Genomic DNA, 26,525 nt, shown 5'->3' on the forward strand with positions numbered 1-26,525 from the left:
ATGGAATTTACCCCAACCCTGATGTGCACTGTGTTTATGTATGTATGACATGCATCTAGTGATCTCTGATTGGGGTCATACTAGCCTTGACAAACACACAGGGTGGGTTCTCTTTATAAAAGAGAACAACCTCCCCTGGATCTCTACTAACGGGGACAGGGAGGATTTTATAAAAACTTAAACACCCGCTCCTGCTATTTTGGAACTTTTCCAATTGAAAAAAACAATATCCCACTTTGATGATAATGACGATCCACGTTCTTGTCCGGTGGAACAGTGACACCATTTCCAACAGTCTACCTGCCCAGTGGACCTTACACACTACCAAAATGGGATCTGAGGCAGAGGAGAGTGATGGACAAGCAACAACACTGACACATAAGAACTATGACCACTAGGTGACACTGTTACTGTGTTTAATATAATAGCCTGGACTGTTCTCTTCGTGAACTCCAAGGAAAGGGTCAGAGTAAGGTGGGAGGATTTAAACAACATGACGATAATGTATGCATGTACCGTTGACTTATTCCTACATTGGAACATCACACATGTAAAAACAAAACCTTGACCTAATGATTTGACAATACTTATTTTCAAGATTTAAACAGGGGGTGAAAATAGGACATTTGAAATGAACACAAACATAAAGTAAGGGGGCCAACGTGGACAAACATGGCCAGGGTTGAGAAGTCAGTGTTTTACAGAGAGTGTGTTCCACCTTTACAGACTGGCTTGGGGAGTAGTGAGGATGTGAAACAAAGAAGAGAACGGTCCCTCGCCACCACCCAGCACCTGGGCTATAGAGTAGGGCCAATAGAGAGTTAATGACTCCGCATCTAAACACCAAAATGCATTTTGTTAAGTAGGGTTGTATTTATTGTGTTTCTCCCATTGACGACTGAATGTCAGTCCATTCTGTGTCCTCCCCGTCATTGCAGGTAATCGCTCGTCAACCAAACCACTGTAGCAGGTTGGTCACAACCCGGTCACAACCCTTTTACACCAGCTCAAAGTGAGCGCAGCTAACAAGTCAGGCTCACGACTGCTCTATTGTGCGTTAATCAACCCTCCTTTATAATCAACCTGTCAGTGGTAAAAAAAAAAAAAAAAGAAAACGTGTAAAAAACGGTGCCCTTCCAATCACAGCGAGAGACCTGACTACAAAGGTAAAATGGTGAAATCAACTCAGAGCGTTAATGACAGGTATTAAAGAAGCTAAGATGGCTGTGGTGTTCTATCTGAAAGGGGAACCCCAGTGTGGGCTAATGGCAGCAGTTATGTTGCTATCACCTCCATTCTCCTCTATTCCCTTTGTGCCACTAAGAGCAGGTGGAATTAACCTGTCGTGGCCACGTCAGAACCTCTAGCTTTGTGAGAGCGAGCGGAGAGAGGTGGAGAGGAAGGAAGAGAGGAGGAGAGAATGAGATCGCTGAAGGAGAGGGGGTTGAAGGTGGCAGAGAGGAACAGAGGGATAGAAAGGGGGTCGAAAGATGAAGTGATAGAGAAAAAGGAGGAGATGGACAGACAAAGAGATGCTGTGAAAAGGGAGAGAGAAAGGTGAGATATATGTGAACGAGGCCTGTGGCAAGAGGGCGTGTGTGTGTGTGTAACGGTGAGTTGTCTATCTGGTTCTCTGTGGTCCTTTTCTCTTTCTCCATCTCTCTGTCCATCACACGTCACAATGACAGGCTCTGTAATTGGCTGGCCCTGTCCCCCATCCCGCTGGAGCTCTCCAGGCGCACCGCCGCCCCCAAATGGCTGATGACAAGATAGCGGCAGCCTTTCACATTGACCAAGGTTACCCTGCCTTCTTTCCTGCCTTCTCCCCGGCTTTGACATGACAACCGGGGACCAGCGGGATAATGAAGGAGAGGTCCGATCAAACCCACTTTCTTTCATTCCCGTTTTCTTTTTTTGTTGTTTTTTTTTGTTGGTGGAACTTGAACGACCAACATCAAAGGTGGCTTTTGCCGAGGAGGAGATGGAGGCTTGTAGAGCAAACCAAAGTCAGCGGACAACAATAAAGCCAACTGCCACATGCTCCTTCTGCAGACACGCACGCAAACGGACGGATGAACACGGACACCACAGGAAGCTGGTGTGCGTGAGCATAATAATGGCTGGAATGGAGTGAAACGTCTTAGTCCTGTAGCAGGAAGCTCTCCTGCTCTGGAGGTTTCTTCACCCAGGTTCCCAGGCCTGTCTCCTGTAGCGATCTGAGCCACTGCTGTTTGGCAGTCTGGTAAGAGCCGGCAGCCATCTTGGCCTCACAGTACATCAGTGGCTGGTCCACGGGCCCGGAAGCATGGATACTCAACTGGAGAGAGAAGGGAGAAGGAGGGAGAGAAATAAAGATGGAGCGAGGAAGAGAGAGGGAGAAAAAGACGGGGTAGAGGGTTAGGGTAAGAGAGATAGAGAGCAAAACAAAACTAATGAGCCGGCACAAACGGGGAACTTCAACAGCTGTGTAATCTCCCCATTTAAATTTCACAAGCAATTGAACATTCTCTGTGCTTTTGTGCATTTCCTTTGTTGCGCAGGCAGAAAGAGAAGAGGAGCAGCCGCTAGGCGAGGCGAGAGAGGGGACGTAGGCACAGTCAAGTCACTAAGTTTCTTTGGAGATTACTGTGTCTGCTGTTGCATGCCTTACTGCGCGCGGGGACCAATTTCCAAGGGCGGCGCTCCTCAAGTGCTTCTCCAAATAATTATGGTTATATAATCATTATAATTTAACTGCCACCATTTGGGTGTTGCAGGCATTTACATAGATTTTCATAATGAAAATTAAACTGCGCTTTGTGTTTGTTCTAAAATAATAGGCTGCTATTGTGTAAAAGGGGGGTAAGCTGCTTTAGAGTACTGTGGCAGCTGTTGCTGGACACACAGAGATGTCAAGTGGCTCCATACTACTCACCGGAAGCTTGGTTAGTCGCTATTAAAGGCATGGTATGACATTTGTTTTATGCCCGTGTACAGATATACCATCTTCATTTGACCAGTTTCTCACAGCAGAAAAATAATCCTGCAGCAACATGACGTGTGAATTCTTATGTGGAATATCATTTATGGATTATAATACAATTTTTTTGTGATTGTTCCCTTTTTTTCATTAGGGAAAATCAAGGCTGACATTTTAAAGTGGAAATTACACCTTAGAAGCCTTTCAGACTTCAGAAACCTTTTTAAACCTCGAACAACAGAGTGATCGAATTAAGATCGAACATCTGTATTCATTGTGACACAGTTCATAGTGTGTACGTGTCTCTGTCTGCAGTACTCACCTTGCGATACAGCCTTGCCCAGCGGGTGAACAGAGCGCGCTTGCAGAGCCTTGATGGCGTCCCAGAGTCCCTCTTACGTCCCGTAGCCGCGTTGACCACCTCCAGCTGACCGTCCCCACAAGTCCAGTTCACACTGACACACTTCCCCGGCTGACGACACTCACCGCTGACACTCAGACCTGCAGGGATGCACAGGGGAAAACAAATGTATTTTTTCTTTTTAGAATGTGTGTGATTGCTTAAGCTTTTAGTCATATTAGACACAGGGTAATCCCGGTTAACCCAGAACTAAAGACTTGCGTAATTGGTTAGATGCTCGATTTAACGGTAGACTCAGCGCAATGACGTTGCCACGAGCAGCACCGCAGATATTGAGATGAGCGAGATCCAACACGTCGCTCACACAGTCACAAACGGCGTCGGCGCATGTGCACGGTATTGCTTCACGCTGTTACAGCGTGGGAGCCACAGGACCAAAACAGCAGAGAAGTTGAGCCCCGCGCTTCAACGCTGTTGTTGCGGAAATTGACCCACTATGCTGTTTACTTTCTGCATCTACGTCATATCGCTGAGTCTACCTTTAAGTTCTGGATCCATACACGTTGAGAAGAGATAAAACGAGGATCGGAACTGGAATGAAGAGCTCCACCCTCTCTCTTTGCAAGTTACGGGCAAGTCTATTGGCCAAAAGTACCCTGCCCTTCCGAAATTCAAAGGATGCTAACACCTGCGAAATTGTGATTTGTCCAAATAACCAGTGACGAAAAACCCAAGCGCTGTAACTAATACTGCTGGTTATCTCTTGCATCCCGTTGTATCATGACAGATCTACGGTACTGTTTATGAAGTCTGTCCACAGGAGATTAGACACTTGGGGACAGGGGACCGACTTGTTGAATAGAGGCCAAGGCACATGTTTGCTACACTTTTACACTAATGCAACAACTGAAGGACAAAAAAACAGCTGAAACATGAAATTACTGTATGTTTGTTTCACCTGAACCTGAACTTTATACTTTCATTTGCTTTTCATTTTCACTTTTTTTGTGGTTAACTCCCTCTAGCAAAGAACAGATGCAACGTTTGCAGTGGTGCAAAAGCTTAGTCAACCTGGTTCTCTATCTCCAAGCTGTTTAAACCCCAGCTCCTCTCCTCAGAGAGCAGTTACATACACTGGGGGGAGAGGGAGAGAAGACGGGAGGGAGGGATCGGAAGGGGAAGAGAGAGAGAGAGACAGGGAGACACTAGGGTGAGAGAGAGAGGGAGAAAGGGATAGGAAACAGCGGGGGAAGAGAGAGAGAGAGAGGAGAGTGAGGGGGAGAAAGGGATAGGAAACAGCGGGGGAAGAGAGAGAGAGGAGAGTGAGGGGGAGAAAGGGATAGGAAACAGCGGGGGAAGAGAGAGAGAGAGAGAGAGGAGAGTGAGGGGGGAGAAAGAAAGAGAGAGAAAAGACAAAGTGAAAGAAAACGAAAGACCGAGGGTCTATCAAGCATGTGAGTGTGCATTTCATTAAAGGGAAACGTGTTGACGTGGATAATGTAACGTGGGCGTTTGAAGCGTCACTATCTCTGTGGTAAACACTGTGCCTGAGATACTGAGGTCCCTCACTGGCCTCCTCAATCAGACACAGCCTCTCACATCCAATTAGCTAGCCTAGCGCTCCGATAGCACTCTGCACAAAAAGCAGTGGAGGGTAGGGGGAGAGGTGGAGGAGAGATGGCGAGGAGGAAAATGGGATGATGAAGAGATGAGGTGAAGAGGAGGATTTTGAGAAAGGAGGATGGTGAGGAGAGAAGAAGGGCAAGGAGGAGGAGGAGGAAGAGGAGGAGGATGGGAGGAGGAGAGGAGACTCAGCCACTAAACTTCATGTACAATGAATTAGCACCCAGTGTTACAGAACAAGAGAAGTGTCAACCAGTCCCCCCCTACGGACACAGGGAATTAGCGCCCCTGCCGAGTGCAGCTAAAAAAAACATACACACTCCAGCAGCATTGTCAAGACATCAACACTGATTATAATGTAGTTATGCACCGGTGGAAACAAAGTAGAAAATACAAGTAGGAATGTTTACCTTGACACGGGGTAACTAAGAACCATAATATATCTCCATGTGAATAAAACATGTAAGTCTGGACAAGTGTCCATATTAATGATATGATGGAATCGCTCATAATTAATCATGCTATTACTATTGCAGTAGTTAGTAGATGGATCAGTTTTGATAAAGATACCTTAAGAAAAAGGACTTGGTCATATAATTGTATGGAAACAAAGCCATGCATTCTGAGATATAACACAAAATAGATTTAACACATATTCTCAGTGATCATCTTTCTCTGTGGCAGACTCATTCCCCCATCCTCCCATCTTCACTCTTCCATTCACCAGTCTTTCATTCCTCTCTTCCTTCTTTTCTATAGCTTTTCAGAGCTGGAATGAATTGCCTGCCGACATAACAATCACCAGTCTCTTATTATCATCGCCTCCTTTCTCTTACAGAGACACACCTCTTTGAACAAAAGACTCCCCCCCTCTCTTGCTCTCTCTCTTTCTCCTGTCTCCCCCTCTCTCTCTCTCTCCCTCTCCTGTCTCCCTCCTCTCCCTCTCTCTCTCCCCCTCCCTCCTCTCCCTCTCCTGTCTCCCTCCTCTCCCTCTCCTGTCTCCCCCTCTTTCTCCATCTCTCTCCCTCTCTCTCTCTCTATCACACTGCCTCTATTCATGCCTCATTTGATCCCTTCAATCGACTTGACTCGTGTGTCTCTGTAATAGCCAATTAGATTTTTCTGTGAAGTCTTGATCAGTTTCTCTATTCTAGTTAGTGCTCTGCAGGTAGCTCATGAAGTAGACCAATTCAAACCTGTGGTTATGTGATGTATAGTAATTATAATGGCTGGAAAATGTAAATATTCATATCAAAAACCCACCACCACTAACGCTACAATTACTTCAAGAACCATTTCTGTGGCCACTGCTTAGAGCCATGCACGCACACGCGGCATTAATATTGAGTGGACAACTGAAAAGTCAAACATGTGAGCAAGGCCGAAAGGCAGGATACATGCAGTTTAGGACCGTGAGGGTGGAGGGGACAACACTTTGTTAGACCACGCCACATCCAAGAACAAATGTCAATTGAAAAGTCTTAAATGTGATTGAGGCAAAAGGCAGCACTGGCAAAGCAGGGTACAATGTAAACGCTCTCTAATAGTAAAAGTAACTCCAGGCCGTGTCTCCAGTGTGGTGTCTCCCAGTTTGGTTAAATCCAGGTGACTTTTTGAAGGACAACCTCATTGATGTATTTAGTCCCCTCTGCTCTCTGCTGCAGGTGGAGTCATTTGGTTGGCAGTGATAAGAGCTCCTGGGGAAGTCAGTCAGAGCCAGAGCCTTTCATATGACAGGACTTAAAATAACTCAGCCATTTCCCTGAACAAGAGGCCCAGACACAATGGTGGAGGATCTCATCAGGGCAGGATGAATGAAAAGGTGGAGGGAGGGTGGAGGAGGAGAGAGCATGGACCCTGGGAGTGAATGGAATGAACCATCCATCCCTCCCTCTCTCTCTCTCTCTCTCGCTCCCCCTCTCTCTCCCCTTCTCCGTCCACCTCCTCTTTGCTCACTACCTCCTCCACAATGAATGGTTGTCTGATAAGAGCTGTGATTACATTGATTTGGAGTAGGGCCATCTCTCCAATGACCCCCTCTCCTCTCCTCCTCCCCCTGTCCTCTACTGGCTCCATGGTTCAGACAGCAAAGATACACGCACGCACGCATGCAGGCACGCACACACACACAAAGCCACGTCCCAGTAAACACATAGACATAGCATTTCCTGATGTCCGTCTGTGATTTAAGCCTTGCACTGAGTTTACAAAGTTTATTTTCCAGCGATTGGACATTAGTCCTCAGGATGCTAGGAAGAGGAGGCCGTGTAGGCCCGTCTTTTCAGCCTAGCATGGAGTCCCCGTTTCCTTCCTCTTCTTAATCGCCATAAATAGCCATAAAAAAAGCTACGTCGCACAGGAACCGGAAGCTCGCCCTCCTCAGCGCCGACGTCTTAGACACACCAGCAGTCGGTGCCCATCGAAGCCTTCCTCCCAGACAAGATTAACACGTTCTATGCTTTCTTCGAGGCAGACAATACCGAGCCATCCAGGAAGACTCTCGACTGCTCCAGATGACCAGGTGCTTTCACCCTCAGAGGTAGACGTGAAGTAAACTCTCAAAAACGTGAATACAAAGCCGCTGGCCCAGATGGTGTCCCTGGCTGCATCCTCAGCATGTGTGCTAACCAGCTGGCGGGTATCTTCTCGGACATCTTCAACTTGTCCCCGTCCCAGGCTGTAGTCCCCACCTACTTTAGGAAACCAACACTGTCCCAGTGCCCAAGAAAAACAAAGTGACATTCCCAAATGACCTCGATCATCATGAAGTGCTTCGAGAGTCTGGTCATTGCCCACATCAGGGCCAGCATGCCAGGCACACTGGACCCACTCCAATTTGCCTACCGCTCCAACTAGAGGTCTTCACGGGTCCAAAAAGTTGAAGTGGACCTGGGGCTTTCCCACCCGGACCCGATCTGCATAAATACATTTTTTCCTAAATATAGAGACCCTTTCCGAACGGACCAGAGAACAACTAGACCCATTCCGTATGTAGACATGGTCGGATCCAGACCAGGTCTGATCCGAGTGAGGGAAGCAGCAGAAAAAATAATGTTTGATGATAAGTAACCTAGCTATGGCACCTATTAGTCTACGCGAGTCAATTGGTTGGTTGCTGTCTCTCGTCTCTCCCTCCCTGCTCCCTGTGTCACTCGCTCACAGTGCAGCCCCTCCCTCACACCTCTCTCCCTCCTCTCACGCTTTATCAGCACCAGTTAATAAAGTAGCTTAAAATATTATGACTTTGTATCTGTCTTGACTGCATCAAACCGGGAGATGCTAGTTAAAATAGCTAACGTTAGCTAGCTAGGCTAATTGAGGCTGCAGTGCATTCCAGCAGCCAGTGCAGTCCATTCAAAATATTAAGTCGCAGCCTACCTGTTGGCTCTTGGTCGTTGTAGCCTATCCTTCTCCTTCATTTGAATTCCATCTTCCATTGATGAGATATCTCCTAACTTTTGCCACACACGGAGGCTCTATGACTGTAGCCTATTGCCTCTTTGATGACTTATGATTGGGTAACAACAAGCTACAAGCAGCCACACTCCACTCTCGCAAAAAGCAAGAGCAGTAGCATAAATGATCAAATGTCTCTCTCTCTCTCGACTACGTTCGGATCAGTCAGTTACAATTGGCCCGTGACAATCATAACAGATCCGACCCAGACCTGTGACATTATTTAGAATTCTGTATCTGGTTTATTCTACTTTTATTCTGCTTTTTACTTTATGTTCATATTCTTATCTTTTCTTATTTCTTATTGTTGTTGCACTGTCGAGAAGACACCTGCAAGTAAGCAGTTCGTTGGACGGTGTATACCATACGCATCCTGTACATAGGACTAATAAAACTTGAAACACACTCAGAAGGATGTCTAGAATGACAGGCAGAATGCTTGTGGCAGATGTCTGTGGCCACGTCTGTTTTGTTTTGAGGGTCTGCTTGTCCAAGGTAAAGGTCACCATTCTGCCCTTTGTCAACAACGATGAAATGAAAGAGAAACATTTCTCAAAGAATTTATGTCAACCTTTGAGCAAAACATTCACATTTCGAGCAGAAGGAGCAATTATCTTATGGAGACATACTATGTCCTTTACGTGGGCGGGGACTGTCTTCAGTACCTAACTTAATACTTCAGACAACTTCCAAGTGACTCTACAGTGTTCTTGGTTGTTCAATGATAAATTCATTATGACCATCATCACTAAAGGTCCTTCTGTACAATAATCACTCCTGATGATGATGGAGCTGTAAAAATATTCATCCTTATGACACCTAATTACCCAGAGTTCTGTGGCACTGGGGATCTTTAGAGAGGGAAAATGCCCTTCATGAGTAATGTGCACGACCTACCTCAGTGTGTATGGAGGGTGAGCACACTGTTATCCAAAAACATATCCAAAGTTAAAACTATCATCATGATACATTTTGTATAGCGTTGCATTGTCTGTCTGTCTGTCTGTCTGTCTGTCTGTCTGTCTGTCTGTCTGTCTGTCTGTCTGTCTGTCTGTCTGTCTGTCTGTGTCTCTTACCACTAAGAAGAGGCTGGTTGCGTCTGTAAGTGGCAGGCAGCGGTCCGAGGCACTCCAGTCTCTGACTCATCACCCTGTTGAAGTGACCCGGGTGTCTGAGGCTGCCCACCGTCAGACTGTGGAGGTACACCGGCTCCACAAAGTGACTCAACAATGCCCCCTGCAGTCCCAGGACGTTCCATCTACAGGAAAGGAGAGGGGGGAGATGAGAGAGAGAGCGAGGAGAGGAGAGAGAGAGAGGGGGGAGAGAGAAGAGGAGAGAGGAGGAAAGAGAGATAGGAGAAGAGAAGAAGGAGAAAGGGGAGAAAAGAGAGGAGATGGGAGAAGATAGAGGAGAGGAGAAAGGGGAGAAAAGAGAGGAGATGGGAGAAGATAGAGGAGAGGAGAAAGGGGAGAAAAGGGAGGAGAGGGGAGATGGGAGAAGATATAGAGAGGGGAGAAAAGAGAGAGGAGGAGAGAGGGGAGACAGAAGGAGAATCAGGGATGAAAAGAGACAATCTGATCATTATCTGGCCAAAGGACGTGACAAGATAGGGAACAAATGGTGACACACACACACACTCAACAAAGGTCAGAGCATTATCACTCATTACAGCCACCCAGATATTATCATTCATATATTCAACATTGACATCAGGGTTAATGCACTTCTAGCGGGTTTGTGCTTACAGGTGTGCTTTTCTTTCTCGAGGACCAGGGACAAGGGCAATCACCTCTGAGTTTGTTTAGGAAGATCCACGAGTGACACATAATCAATAAAGCTCTAATCCTGTCTGCATCTGTTGCACAGAAGTGTGGTGGTGACATAGAAAAATATTGGTGGTGAGATAGGCCTATACTGTTGGTGAGAAAGTACTATACTGGTGGTGAGAAAGTACTATACTGGGGGTGAGATAGTAATATACTGGTGGTGAGATAGTAATATACTGGTGGTGAGATAGTAATATACTGGTGGTGAGATAGGCATATAGTGGTGGTGAGATAGTAATATACTGGTGTTGAGATAGTCCTATACTGGTGGTGAGATACTGTAGTCCTATACCGATGGTGAGATAGTTCTATACTGGTGGTGAAATAGTCTTATACCGGTGTTGAGAAAGTACTATACTGGTGGTGAGATAGTAATATACTGGTGGTGAGATAGTCTTATACCGGTGGTGAGATAGTCCTATACTGGTGGTGAGATAGTCTTATACCGATGGTGAGATAGTACTATACTGGTGGTGAGATAGTAATATACTGGTGGTGAGATAGTCTTATACCGGTGGTGAGATAGGCCTATAGTGGTGGTGAGATAGTAATATACTGGTGGTGAGATAGTCTTATACTGGTGTTGAGATAGGCCTATACTGGTGGTGAGATAGTAATATACTGGTGGAGAGATAGTTCTATACTGGTGGTGAGATAGTAATATACTGGTGGAGAGATAGTCCTTTACTGGTGGTGTGATAGTTCTATACTGGTGGTGAGATACTGCAATACTATACTGGTGGTGAGATAGGCCTATACTGGTGGTGAGATAGTAATATACTGGTGGTGAGATAGTAATATACTGGTGGTGAGATAGTAATACTGAGGTTGCGATAGTACTATAGTACTACTCTACACTGGTGGCAGACCTGGTTTCAAATACTATTTGAAATATTTTCAAAGAATTTAGTTGCAAAACTGAAAACCTCACCCATCTGTCACTCCAAATAATATTTGAACCCAGATCTGAATGGTGTAGAGATAGTAGGTCTAGATGTCTCTAGACTGCCTTGTCATTTGCTGTTTAGACTAATCTATTTTCCAGAATACATTAACAAATGGATGGGGCATAATTACCATGTTTATAATGATTTCCTCCTTTCAGAGCAAGAGAACAAAGATATAGAAGCCCTCTGCGTGTACCTGGGTTGTGTAGCTGTGTACTCACACAAGCATTGGACTAAAGAACTTATGAGAAGCGCAATCAGAGGCAAACATTATGTTGCTCATTTTTACACCATTGTTCTTTTTGTTAATCAATGTATCTTTATCATGGCTGCAATAATTGCAATTATCTTTTCCTCTCGCATCCCTGTTCATGACTAATAATGAGTCATTATGTTTTTTGCTTCCCCGAGCAGTCAATTAACATCGACGTTTTCCAAGAATCGCTAAACTGCGCTAACTGCCGCCCCGGCTGTACCTGCGCCACCCCAATCTGTTAGTGGGATCTGTCCTACCTTTTCCAAACAAAAGATAGAGCTCTATTCTCTGTTTTCCCCTCCTGCTACTTCCACCAAAACAGAAATGATTTAGCTTGAAATATTAATTTACCTAGGAAGCAACGCTGTGAATTAGAAACATATTTTAATCTCATGCAAGAAAAGACAGCCATCTGGCTGTTGCATGGTTTTTAAAGGGGGAGACTCCCTCTCTCTATCCCTCCTTCTATCCCTCCCTCTTCCTCTCCGTAAACGGAGACCATTAAAGTAATGTGTTCATCTACATAAAATCCAAATGGAAGATAAAGGTTCATAGTCATATGAAAGCCATTTAGGCCCTTCAATTAAAACAAGTCATTGACTTAATCAAACATCCACTCTCTGGTCAATCAGGTGCCCAACCCTGTTGTGCTTTTTCAAAAACACTAACGATAACAATAATGACAATAGTAACGATCACAATAATGACAGCAATAGTAATGATGATTAAAAGAAAATATGAAAAAAAGCTTTCATGGTGGTTCATTTACCCTAACATAACTTTACGCCTACGAAAACAGACAAGATGACATGAGGGACTGGGGGACGAATGAATGGAGGGAGATATATGATGAAGGAAGGGATACAACAAGGAGTGTAACTGTGGGACAAACAGACAGTGGCAGTAGGGCAGGCGTCACCTCGGATGTGTCTATTTACAGCTCAAATAGTATGGCTACACTAGGATAAAAGGCTAAATCCCCCTCTCCTCTCTCTCTCGTTCTCTCTCCACCCTCTTCATCCCTCTCTCTTTCACCCTGACCTTAATTATATAGGCCTTTACTGACCCACTCACTTCAGTGGAAGCCAAGGATAATTTACAAGAATATAAAACGGAGAAAGAGGAATGGAGAGGGAGAGAAAGGGTGTCGGACGGTATCTAGCTTGGTGGAAAGAAAGAAAGAAAGAAAGAAAGAAAGAAAGAAAGAAAGAAAGAAAGGAAGAAAGAAAGGAAGTAGGATGTCCCTTTTCCTTTCCCCTGACTGCCGCGTCGTATCCCTCTATTTTTTGCCAAGTAATTGCTTTCACCTATGGTGGTGACCTAGACAGATGTAATCGCTGCGTCTCCAGCCCCGGCCAACTGAATCATATTGGGCAGATTAACGGTCACTTTCAGGGGGAAAGAGGAGAGCCACCTCAGAATACACTATATATACAAAAGTATGTGGACACCCTTTCAAATTAGTGGATTTGGCTATTTCAGCCACACGTTGCTGACAGGTGTATAAAATCGAGCACACAGCCATGCAATCTCCACAGCAAATGTTGGCAGTAGAATGGCCTTAGTGAAGAGCTCAGTGACTTTCAACGTGGCACCATCATATGATGCCACCTTTCCAACAAGTCTGTTTGTCTAATTTCTGCCCTGCTAGAGCTGCCGCAGGCAGCTGTAAGAGCTGTTATTGCGAAGTGGAAATATTTAGGAGCAACAACGGCTCAGACGTGAAGTGGTAGGCCACACAAGCTCACAGAATGGGACAGCCGAGTGCTGAAGTGCGAGCGCGTAAAAATTGTCTGTCCATCGGTTGCAACACTCACTACGGAGTTCCAAACTGCCTCTGGAAGCAACGTCAACACAAGAACTGTTCATGAAATGGGTTTCTATGTCCGAGCAGACGCACACAAGCCTAAGATCACCATGCGCAATGCCAAGCGTTGGCTGGTGTGGTGTAAAGCTCGCAGCCATTGGGCTCTGGAGCAGTGGAAATGCGTTCTCTGGAGTCAACGGACTGCCAGAGAAATGCGTTCTCTGGCAGTCCGACGGACAAATCTTTGTTTGGCCGATGCCATCAGATTGCTACCTCCCCAAATGCGTGTACCAACTGTAAAGTTTGGTGGAGGAGGAAAAATGGTCTGGGGCAGTTTTTCATGGTTCGGGCTAGGCCCCTTAGTTCCAGTGAAGGGAAATCTTAACACTTCAGAAGACAATGACACTCTAGATGATTCTGTGCTTCCAAATTTGTGGCAACAGTTTGGGGAAGGCCCTTTCCTGTTTCAGCATGACAATGCCCCTGTGCACAAGTGAGGTCCATACAGAAAGGGTTTGTCAGGATCGGTGTGGAAGAACTTGACTGGCCTGCAAAGAGCCCTGACCTCAACCCCATGAAACACCAGCAAAGGGGGGACCAACTCCATATTAATGCCCATGATTTTGGAATTAGATGTTCGACAAGCAGGTGTCCACATACTTTTGGTCACATAGTGTATCTGTAGCTAGCTAGTCGAGGGCCTAACCCTCCCTGCTCACTGCACATAAAGTGTCAAATAAAATCATTACATAGAAATATAATGACTAGAATGGACAACTGACCATGATCATTTGAATGGTATACTCAAGGGTACACTCAATATGGCTGCCGGTCCACTGATTTGGGCATGTCTGTTTTAGTATTACTATTTCTATGGCTTAAGACATCTCTGCTAAGAGACTAGTTAGTCTGAGTGAGCAAGATACTGCCAAAATAAAGGAAACACTTGAGTAAATGAGGGATACAAAGTATATTGAAAGCAGGTACTTCCACACAGGTGTGGTTTCTGAGTTGATTAAGTAATTCATATGTGTGTGTGTGTGTCTCAGTCACCAGATCTCAACCCAATTGAACACTTACAATATGGGAGATTCTGGAGTGGTGACTGAGACAGCGTTTTCCACCACCGTCAACAAAACACCAAATTATGGAATTTCTCGGGTCACATCCATCAGAGTGCCAGACACTGTAGAATATGTGACAAGGTGTATTGAATCTGTTCTGGCTCGTGGTGCCCAACGCCCTATTAAGACACTTTATGTTGGTGTTTCCTTTATTTTGGCAGTTAACTTTATGTATCAAGATCATAGACAGGTATGGCCAGGCAGATGTTGTTGTATCCTATAAGCTAGCAGCACCAATTAGCCTCCAAATATTGGGAGAATTGTAGGGAAACAGTGCTGCTAGCTGCCATCGCCACATCTCTCCCTAGTTGAGTGAGATAATACGGCTAATGTGTGGACACTCAGGCTCTCACCTCCCGGTGGAAAGAGACAGGGTGAGAACAAGAGATTTAATGTAACATCCCTTTCTTCAACCACCGCATCGAGAACAAGGAGATCATTCGTGGCTGTCAAAAGATGCCTCCGAAAAAAACACACTAGTGGTGAATAAAAAAAAATCACCCTGAACATTTACTTAAGCTTTGATACACTACTGCCTTGTCTCCCCTCATGTCAGATCTCAGAACCCTCTGACTGGGTAGGTGGTGGAGGAATATCACACAGCCGAGGTAGCAGCCCTTATTCACTGTACTGTGGGTGTACTGTTAAAGACTGTTAAAGACCATGGTTGTCCCAAATGGCATCCTATTCCCTGTAGTGCACTAGGCAATCTAAGACCAGGAGGTCTTAGATAGTAGGTAGGTAGTTTAAGGGTCAGGAGATTCAAACAATGGACGATCCCTACATGAACAAATTAGTGTAGGATTATCCTATGCAAACTCTATACGGAAAATAAGCATCATTCAGTCAACAGGAGAAAAATCAACAACACAAATCACTGACTGACTGACTGACTGACTGACTGACTGACTGACTGACATCTCCGGCTCCCTGCTCCTGTTCTGTCTCATGCTCTTGGGAAGAGATTTATCCACCACACACAGAGTAAATACCAGACCAATCCCAACCCTTCTCTGTAGTCAATAAAGCCATATTTTTAAATGCTCTGTTTAAACAGGGATCATGTGTTTTCATAAAAAGGTAATCCACCAATAAAGATAGCCCTCAGATCAATAGATGGCTGTGTCTTCGTTCCTGTCTGTGGAGCGTGTGGATTACTGAGAGTTTGGCCTCTGTGAACATCGCCCTTTACTTTCTGACTTCCACTGTTTTGTTTTACCTCCGGCTATGACTGTCTGTCTGTTGATTCAACAATTTTCATCCCATCCTCTGAAATGTCATATAGGCAGATCATATATGCTTTACCTTTGATGACATAGCAGGTCCTAAAATTCGACATGGGAGGGGAAAAGTGTGTTTTCATGGTAATGACACTGATGGTGTGTTTGTGATGATCTAACCTTGTGATCTTGTCTGTGCAGGACATGGTGATGAGCTGTTCCCCTTGCAGTACCCCGTCCCAGGTCTGGACTGCCCCTCTGGAGGATCTCACAGGCAGGGTCCCCTCCCCGGACTCGATCTTGGTCCTCAGGTGGCTGTGGAACTTCTTCAGCAGGTGTCTGCTGCTGTGCACTGGGAACAGATCAGAGCCGGACGGTCAGTCTTATTTGTGTGTCTGTGTGTGTGTTAATTGATTCACTCATACATGTATGTGTATCTGACTGTTTCTATTCAGTATGTAGCACACATGATCATGCCTAACTTTGTGTCTCTATGTTCTGAACATCACTATTGCCTGAAATTCCACCTTATATCCATCCCATATGGAAATCAACCAAAAGGGGCAATGATTTTAAACCCTTAGCCAAGTAGTTCTCCACTCTCTCTCTCTCTCTCTCTCTCTCTCTCTCTCTCTCTCTCTCTCTCTCTCTCTCTCTCTCTCTCTCTCGCTCTCTCTCTCTCTCTCTCTCTCTCCCCCCTCTCTCTCTCTCTCGATGCAATGAAGTTAAAGTTAAGCCTTGAGTTCCCCTCTGAAGTATTGAGGAAAAGGCAGAGAAAGGTATTATGGGAGCCCCTCCTGCATAAGTAATTTTCTAATCTGTAAAAGCTGATTGATGAACATTTAAAAGGTTTAATGACCAAGAAAGTGAAGTTCAAAGCTTTCCAGGGAGACAGTCTCTCAGTTCCTTTCATACTGGCGTGATTCATTTGCCTCCTCAAATGTTTTTTTTTCCTTCATTTTAGTGTGTGTGTGTGTGTGTGTTTGTGTGTGTAAGAAAACCTCCACGTCAATATAATGATACACCAGCAGCATGGCTACAGTGCTGAATAGATCTGTCTGAGAGAAAAAAGGAGGGGAAATATTTTTGATGGAAAACTGCCAAGCAGATTACATTGCTAACCCTGTAAGTCACACATAAAAACGAATGCCAGCCGTCGCCATCTAAATGAATATACATTTTTTTATGGAGTAAGCATTAAAATGTCATCTGTTCAGCACAGTGGCTTGGCAGTCTGAAAGGCCTGTGGATGTAATGTGACATGAAAGGGATGCCAGTTTTCTGACAGCGTCTGACAAAAGCAGAGCAGTCGCTTTCAACATATCAGCCGGCAGAAGATGATCCCTTTAAAAAAAAAAAAAACTCTGGTAAAGGGGAAAAAGACACCAAACCACGAGGAAGACAGGAGAGAGGGAGGGAGGGAAAATAAACGAGAGATAACGAGAGAGATGAAGATGGATAGAGAGTCTGTCTTACGGTCCGTGGTGATTTCGTAGGGCGAGTTGAGGCGAGCGTCTCCGCAGGGCGACGTGCTGATGTACATATGGAAATGAACGTTGTCCCTCAACCGGTACCCTGACTCCTTGTGCCGGACGAATATCGACTCTTCCCAGTCCTCTCGCCTTTTGCTTTAAAGACAAAGAAACGAAAGAAGAGATGAGGAAAAAGAGAGTGACCACTATCTATCACAGCACACACATAAACCCCCCCCCGGCCCCCGTCTATTTTTCAATGATGAACTGAAACAGAGGGAGAGAGCGAGTGATGACAAACACTGGCCTTCTCCCTGACCAAAGCAGTTTCTCTCTCTGTCACTGTCAGCCCCCTGAACATTACTCAGTCTGTCTCAACTGGATGATACATCACGAAGAGCTGCTGGTGTGTGAGTGTGTGTTTGAGTGTATATGTGTGTGTGAATACCAGTTTCTCCTACATCATCCCTGAATGGTTGAAATGACTATGATCCTTGACTGATACTAGACACTAGGCTACCCACTAAAACTCCAGCCAGTTATCCAGCTACTGACTGTGATGTGTGATAGTAGTAGTTGCTACTACGAACTGAGGCTGCAAATATTTGTTTTACTCAAATATACTTTAATTTCACAAATCCGTATTGAACCATGCCACATGCTTACTATTTGATGCCTTGAATTTAAATAATTCAGTTCTACCATATACTAATATACTCAGAGCTCGCCATTGTGATTTTTCATCATTGGAGACATTATGCATGGCATGATACTACAGTATATTCCCTATGTCGCTTTCGGTCTCAACCCTAGACTTTTCATAGTATATATCAATGATGTCGCTCTTGCTGCGGGTGATTCTTTGATCCACCTCTACGCAGACGACACCATTCTGTATACATCTTCTTCATGTTCTTTGGACACGGTGTTAACAAACGAGCTTCAACGCCATACAACACTCCTTCCGTGGCCTCCAACTGCTCTTAAATGCTAGTAAAATTAACTGCATGCTCTTCAACCGATCGCTGCCCACATCCGCCCGCCCGACTAGCATCACTACTCTGGACGGTTCTGACTTAGAATATGTGGACAACTATAAATACCTAGGTGTCTGGCTAGACTGTAAACTCTCCTTCCAGACTCACATTAAGCATCTCCAATCCAAAGTTAAATCAAGAATCGGCTTCCTATTTCGCAACAAAGCCTCCTTCACTCATGCTGCCAAACATACCCTCGTAAAATTGACTATCCTACCGATCCTTGACTTCGGCGAAGTCATTTACAAAATAGCCTCCAACACTCTACTCAGCAAATTGAATGCAGTCACAGTGCCATCCGTTTTGTCACCAAAGCCCCATATACGACCCACCACTGCGACCTGTATGCTCTCGTTGGCTGGTCCTCGCTACATATTCATCGCCAAACCCACTGTCTCCAGGTCATCTATAAGTCGTTGCTAGGTAAAGCTCCGCCTTAGTTCAGCTCACTGGTCACCATAGCAACGCTCCAGCAGGTATATTTCACTGGTCATCCCCAAAGCCAACACCTACTTTGGCCGCCTTTCCTTCCAGTTCTCTGCTGCCAATGACTGGAACGAATTGCAAAAATCACTGAAGTTGGAGACTATTATCTCCCTCACTCTTTAAGAGTCAGCTGTCAGAGCAGCTTACCGATCGCTGCAGCTGTACACAGCCCATCTGTAAATAGCCCATCCAACCAACTACCTACCTCATCCCCATATTTGTTTTTGTTTTTCTGCTCTTTTACAAACCAGTATTTATACTTGCACATCCTCATCTGCACATATATCACTCCAGTGTAAATTGCTAAATTGTAATTACTTCACCACTATTGGCCTATTTATTGCCTCACCTCCTTCCTTCATACGCTCACACTGTATACAGATCTTTCTACTGTGTTATTGACTGCACGATCGTTTATCCCATGTGAAACTCTGTGTTGTTTTTGTCACGCTGCTTTGCTTTATCTTGGCCAGGTTGCAGTTGTTCTCAACTGGCCTACCAGGTTAAATGAAGGTAAAATCATTTTTATTTAAAAATAGGGTGAATATACGTCAGTTGTGGCATTATGTTTGGCTATTTTCATAGGACTTATCTTTCCCATTAGCTTTCTCTTGCTCAGCCGCTGAGACTCTGGCCCAGTGATTATATTAGACATTGAGGAAAGACTAGAGTCAACACGCTGTATTATGCTAATATGACATTAAAGGAACTAGCCTTTTCTACTCTAATCTGACAGGCTGGCAATTTAGTAGCCAGACGGGCCTGGCAGGTAAGATTGGTTCAAGGTAGCACACGATGCAATTTACCAAAGTGGTTGTGTAGGTATGAACATTTCAAACTAAAAACTATAATTTTTAGATGCTTCAACAATGCTTCTTCTCTGGTGGGGCAAATATTAGGTTTTGGAGAGGTAGTCATAGCGGTTTCACAAGATAAAGAATGTAACGCATATCATTTTAATCAGGAACTCGTTGCTTTGACACAAAAGCAGTCTGCCTACAGTATGACGCTTGATTGTGAAAATGGCTTTGTTGTATAACGCTTCTCTGTTACCATGGTGCCAAGTAAGAACAGAATTGTAATTTAAGCGTAGCTACAAGTTATATAATATAATCTGATTTAGAATCTTATTTTTAGGAGCATTTAATGAACATCTATGAAAAATAACTCTTGAATAGTGGTTTAAAAACACATCCAGTATATCACTTTAATTTACATATCCCTCACTGTACTTGTAAGGATAATTAGTAAAACACCCCTGCCTACTCTTGTACTATTCAAAGGAGACAAATTAGATGTTATTACTGAGAGTAGAGGAAGCACAGCAACACTTTACTTAAAGCCTACAGGTATAATGTTTCTATTAGATGTTAGAAACTTGTATGAGCCCTTACGACGAGGCCTTATAATACGGTTTATAATATGTTACAGAAGCCTTCGATGTCGTTACCTTAAGAAGAGCTCTAACTGAGAGTAGAGGTAGCGAACCAAGGCTCTCCTGGCTGTGATCTCAGCGTGACAGTCGTTGACCACCAGTCCTTGGTTACTGATATGTTCTCCCTTGATACATTTGGTCCCGGTAGATAACGCTATCACCTGGACTTGTCTCAGGTCCAAACCTGGCAAAGACAGAGAGAGAGAGAGAGAGGGGAAAAACGGGGAGACAACAAGTGTTAGAAATAAAATAGCTTTATTACCTTTAAAATATCATTTAGAACTCATGACTCACACTTCGTTGTGTCATTTGACAGAACAACATGTCATCAAGAAATCATGTGGGGTGAAAACAATGAAACAAGAGTATGTCTAGAGTCCGCATTAGTTAGGGGATAACAGTGGACTCCGTCAACAAATCTCCACACCTAAATACCTCTAACCTGATACCATAGGCCATTTCTGAATGGCACTATATTCCCTATATAGTGCACTACTTTTGACCAGGCCCTGGTCAAAAGTAGTTCCCCATGTAGGGAATTGGGTGCCATTTGGGACACAGACCATTTAAATACCATGTGAGACTTCAGGGGAACACTTCAGGTGAACACTACTACCACTCTTTGAAATGTGATTGTTAGTGAACCCAGTAGGAAGAAACCCACCCTTGCAGCCCATAGATCCCCTCCTGCCACAGCCCTGAAACCTATTTGTTTGATTTTAATTCAAAAGCACTGTGGTTAAAAAATGGGCTTCAGCAGCAGGATTTTTGACAGCATAAACCATGAGTGTGTGACGGGGCTGGCTCAGCATGCTTTAACCACCGTCAGTCTCCTTTTCTCTCCTTCGCTCTCCTCTCCTCTGCCCGCCACAAATCTCTCCATCGCTTCACAAATTCAGGGTTCACTGCGTCCGCCGAACCTGGAGGCAACGTGGGTGCAACATATGAGCTTTTATCTGCTGTGGCCCAGATGGTATTGTAGTCAGGCAAGCAGACAGGCAGGCTAGAGAGAGTGTGTGTGTGTGCGTGTGTGTGTGTGTGTGTGTGTGTGTGTGTGTGTGTGTGTGCATGCAGGCAGACAGGCGACGAGCCACCTCTGCCAGGTTGCCATTAACAATAAGTGCAGCTCATATTGAGGTGGGGTTAAAGTCATGGCCTCTGAAATCCATTCGGCTAGCTTTCACTAACCACCTTCTGACTCAGTGGCTGCTTGGATAGAGCAAAGGAGGACGGAGACATAAGAGATATGGTTCTTCTCATGATGCATTTCCTAGCTTCTTTATACGTTCTTGTGGCAATGCTATATTGTTGTCCCCCATGATGAAATCGGATCTGTCAGTTAGTCCGTTAGTCACAAGCGATATCTCAGAGAGCATTGGCCCGATTTTTACGAATCTTGGGTGAATGATGCGTCTTGTCATTAAGATCGGCATTTACAAAATTACACTGATTGGCCAGTTGGTGGCACTATAACAAGAGATTGAAAATGAAAGGTCACGCCCCTCACCCCACTTGACCTAAAGTCATGAAGAAATGTGGATTTTCCACCAATTTGAATTTCAAAACGCTACTCGTCTGACAACGAATGACCGATCTGCACGAAACTTGATATATGGCATCTATCGACAAATGTCTCTCAATGTCTCTCAATGGAACAAAGGCATACAAATCAGTCAAGGATATTCGTATTGCATCAAAATGTGTTGCTTAGTTTTCTAATTTTTTTACAAAGTAAGTTGACTGAGAACACATTCTTATTTACAGCAACGACCTGGGGTATAGTTACTTACATGGGAGCAGAGAGGGGATGAATGAGCCAATTGGAAGCTGTGGATGATTAGGTGGCTCTGATGGTGGGGGCCAGATTGGGAATTTAGCCAGGACAAATGTTGAGAAACACCGGCAAGACTCAAGAACATTCAAGAACATTCATATCGACCACACGTTATAATGGGCACATGTTTATATCTCTTGATCTGTTAGATGAAATTTGTCACACATGCTCAGGGATTGGAGTCTAACTAACCCACAAGATATCTCAGACATCATTGACCCGATTTTGACAAAACTTGGGTGAATGATGCGTCTTGCCATAGAGAGCCATAATTTACAAAATTACACTGATTGGCCCAAGGAGGGGGGAGGGGGCTGCACCATTCTCGGGGGACGACATGTTTGCTGTTGCCTTGTTGATTACGAAACGGTTCTGGCCGCGCAATCTGATTGATCAAAAGTGCATTCCAACCGTGATGTTATTTAGCACAATATCATTTCTAGCCGTGAAGCACTGTATGATCAGTCCACTAACAGCAGCAAACCAAGGCAACAATGTGGCAGCTGAATCACCTAGCGTAGAGAAAAAAATCAAGCCATTAATGAATAAATAATACTCTTTGGTTGTAGAAACTCCACTAACACAATCACACAGAGAGATTGGTGCCCTGGCTAGTTCTTAGCGGAACCACTGCAACACCAGCCCAGGCCAGGGAACCCACGCCAGGAACTACAAGATTAATGTTAAGGACAAACCAGATGCTGGCTGCTCCTGCTCTGCACGGGCTCAGTAGCCAAGTCTAAACTATAATGCAGGTTGAATGCCAAGTTGAGAAGGAACAGATACTTTACCTCTAGCAGCATATTCTGAGACACCTAAACCTATGTTTTCTGCGTCCGAAATGGCACCCTATTTCGTTTGGGACGTTCCCCTAGATCAAAATGATTTCCTTAGGACTAGTCTATGTGGGGTAATAGCTTGGTCCAATAACCTCACCATGGTTCATCCTCTGTTGTGTCATCTACTGTACAGTGCCAGGTTGAGTCTTAGTGAGGAAGCAAACCAACAGCTCCAGGTCTCATCTATCCTCCACATGAGCCCTGAGCATGCAGCAACATGCCGTCGTTCTGGGGAGATAATACAAGTTAAACTGCAACACCCTTTTCACTTTCCCTTTTTTCTCTCCTTTTTCTCTGATGTTCCACTTAGCAATTGTTTAGATCCATTTTGCGGGGGATAATTTCTCCTAGCTGCTCTTCATCTCACCATGAAATTGCCACCAAGCAGCCCCCCCCACCCCCCCACCCCCCCCTCCCTCTGAGAGGAGAAAGAGAGAGTGAGAGCGCGTGAGAGAGATTTTAAGTGGGGTTAATAGCTATCATCAAGCAGGTATTTTCCAAATTAGGTTTGTCTCATCAGTTTCTATCATCATAAGACTATTATCATAAGGAAGCCTTCTGGAGTAACTAACTTCAGTCATATTTCAGTTTAGTAAAGGGGTATTAAATGATACACAGGCTATTATAAAGTTCAACTTTCCAATTTTCTACTCTGTTATCAGCTCTGTTATCAACTAAATCAAGTTTGTATTCTTTATTCACAGACCTTTCCATTTTCTTTGTTGCTGTAGACAAAAAGACACATTAACAGACAGAAATAAGATTTTTCTGTAATAAGAACCCATTATTCTTAAGTACTAAAGGAGCATTAAAATGATGTTCGTCTCCTGGAGTAAAAGGAATTGTTGTCAAGCCAAGGTTAACGCAAGTGAACTCAATTGCATGCCACTAGGATATGAAGAGACTCATGAACGCAAGATGTTTGAAGATCTTCAATGTGAAGTTAAGATGTGTATCATCATGATAATCAATATGAAAATATATCTGATACAATGACAGGGAGGGGTAGCTAGGAGAGAAAAGTATGTTTTTGAACCTGAATCTTTAACGACCTCTAGAATTGACGGAATTGTATTATACGTCTGTCCCAAATGCCACCCTACCGTATTCCCTTCATAGTGTACTACTACAAGCTTGGCACACCTGTATTTGGGGAGTTTCTCCCATCCTTCTTTGCAGATCCTCTCAAGCTCTGTCAGGTTGGATGGGGAGCGTCGCTACGCAGCTATTTTCAGGTCTCTCCAAAGATGTTCCATCGTGTTCAAGTCCGGGCTCTGGCTGGGTCATACAAGGACATTCAGAGACTTGTCCCGAAGCCACTTCTGCATTGTCTTGGCTGTTAGCTTATGTTCATAGTCCTGTTGGACCATGAACCTTCGCCCCAGTCTGAGGTCCTGAGAGCTCTCGAGCAGGTTTTCAACAAGGATCGCTCTGTACTTTGCTCCGTTCATCTTTGCCTCGATCCTGACAAGTCTCCAAGTCCCTGCCGCTGAAAAACATCCCAACAGCATGAAGCTGCCACCACCATGCTTCACCGTAGGGGGGGTGCCAGGTTTCCTCCAGACATGACGCTTGGCATTCAGGCTAAAGAGTTCAATCTTGGTTTCACCAGACCAGAAAATCTTGTTTCTCATGGTCTGAGAGTCTTTAGGTGACTTTTGGCAAACTCCAAGCGGGCTGTCATGTGCCTTTTACTGAAGAGTGGCTTCCGTCTGTCCATTCTACCATAAAGGCCTGATTTGTGGAGTGTTGCAGAGATTGTTGTCCTTCTGGAAGTTTCGCCCATCTGCAAAGAGGAAACTGTAGAGCTCTCTCAGAGTGACCAATGGGTTCTTGGTCACCTCCCTGACCAAGGCCCTTCTCCCCCGATTGCTCAGTTTGGCCGGGCAGCCAGCTCTAGGAAGAGTCTTGGTGGTTCCAAACTTCTTCCATTTAATAATGATGAAGGCCACTGTGTTCTTGGGCACCTTTAATGCTGCAGAAATGTTTGGGTACCCTTCAAGGAGTCTGAATACTTCCCGAAGGCACTGTATAGGTAATAGGGAGCCATTTGGGATGTATACAAAGTGTACTACTAATTTTAATAACTATGACCCATGACCTTACAGTAGTGCTGACGATAGGGTCACTTTAATCTCTTGATACGGAAAAATATTAAACATCATTCTCATGATGATAATTAAATTTGACCTACAAATTCTAAAACAATCCACTGCCCTCTGAACTGACAGTGTTATTAGCCTTTCTGTCCTGACAGTGCTGTCTCCATACAGCCGTCTTACCCAGGGATGGCAACAGGCGGCCCATGGGATAAAACCGTCCCGCAAGTGATCTTTTCTGGTCCCCCAAAGTCTTTAGTAAAACAAAACAAAACAACAACAATTTCAACGATTTGAATTCCTTCAGCCCTAATCTATGGATTTCACATGACTGGGCAGGGGCACAGCCATGGGTGGGACTGGGAGGGCATAGGCCCACCCACTGGGGAGCCAGGCCCAGCCAATCAGAATGAGTCTTTCCCCACAAAAGGGCTTTATTACAGACAGCAAAATTCCTTAGTTTCATCAGCTGTCCGTATGGCTGGTCTCAGACTATCCCGCAGGTGAAGAAGCCAGATGTTGTCCTGGGCTGGCATGGCCTGCGGTTTTGAGGCCGGTTGGACGTACTGCCAAATTTTCTAAAACGATGTTGGAGGTGGCTTATGGTAGAGAAATTAACATTACATTCTCTGGGAACAATTCTGGTGGACATTCCTGCAGTCATCATGCCAATTGCACACTCCCTCAAAACTTGAGACATCGTGTTGTGTGACAAAACTGCACATTTTAGAGTGGTCTTTTATTGTCCACAGCACAAGGTGCACCTGTGTAATGACCATGCCGTTTAATCAACTTCTTGATATGCCACACCAGTCAGGTGGATGGATTATCTTGGCAAAGAAGAAATGCTCACTAACAGGGATGTAAACAAATGTGTAATAAGCTTTTTGTATTTAGTTCAGCTCATGGAACATGGGACCAACACTTTACATGTTGTGTTTATTTTTTTGCTCAGTATACTGTATATGCAAGAACTTTATTTTTTGGTAAAAAAAAACTAAAATCACCAGGAATTCAGCTAAAAATTTGTTTAATTTAGGAAATCTGTGCCACAAACGAAAGTATTACCACTAACGGAAAATGTTACATATGTCATCGTGGCTCAATGTAATCAAGATATTAAATTATTGTTATTTTCAAGTACAATCTCTTTTCGGCTTAGTTGTGGTCAATTTGCAGTGTACAAATGATTATGATTATGTTCCGGGCCCCCGATCATCCTCTCCAACCTTCCATTCCTCTAACCCGACTCTTGACAACCTCACTTCTAAGCCTTTTAAAACGGGGTATTATTGAATGACAAATTCATAAAAAAGCAGGGGAGGCAACAAGAGATAAGAAAAAGTAGAAAAAGAGAGACATCTTCTGTGGAAATGGATACCCAGCACCAGACTTCAAAACATTACAAAGCAATAATTCACTACTTGCTTCTCACTCTCTGAACTGATGTTATTTAATCTCCTATGATTTCACTCTATGGAAGAGAGACTCACATATCCTAACTGAATTGCAGGCTGTGTTAAAACATCTCCATACCAAACAAGTGGTCAATAAAAAAGACTTTTTGTCATGCGCTCTCTCTGCATGCTTTCCAAGGGGAACTCTGATGTCCTAAACTCATTTCCATCTCCAAGGACCGACACTATCTTAGATACAAATGAAATTATCCACACCTTCTAACCCAATGAGTTTTCTGTTTACTTTGCCTTCTACAGCCACATAACCAATAAGAGCCTCACTGTGC

The 26,525-nt window shown here is 44.4% G+C and overlaps 1 protein-coding gene across 1 annotated transcript in view; it reads right to left on the minus strand.

Moving 5' to 3' along the window:
• Window positions 1–399: 399 nt before the first annotated feature.
• The window catches only part of adarb2 (adenosine deaminase RNA specific B2 (inactive)), a 193,621-nt gene continuing 167,495 nt past the window's right edge, over window positions 400–26,525 (minus strand). Inside the window, exons 5-10 of the mRNA XM_021620584.2 lie at window positions 20,025–20,193; window positions 17,056–17,207; window positions 15,760–15,931; window positions 9,476–9,657; window positions 3,282–3,460; window positions 400–2,317 (exon numbers count right to left, since the gene is read on the minus strand). Coding sequence (XP_021476259.2) covers window positions 2,141–2,317; window positions 3,282–3,460; window positions 9,476–9,657; window positions 15,760–15,931; window positions 17,056–17,207; window positions 20,025–20,193 — 1,031 coding nt within the window. The 3' untranslated portion in view covers window positions 400–2,140. The remainder of the gene's footprint in view (window positions 2,318–3,281; window positions 3,461–9,475; window positions 9,658–15,759; window positions 15,932–17,055; window positions 17,208–20,024; window positions 20,194–26,525) is intronic.

The sequence above is a fragment of the Oncorhynchus mykiss genome, chromosome 11, assembly GCF_013265735.2.
Source record: "Oncorhynchus mykiss isolate Arlee chromosome 11, USDA_OmykA_1.1, whole genome shotgun sequence".
NCBI classification, from domain to species: domain Eukaryota; kingdom Metazoa; phylum Chordata; class Actinopteri; order Salmoniformes; family Salmonidae; genus Oncorhynchus; species Oncorhynchus mykiss.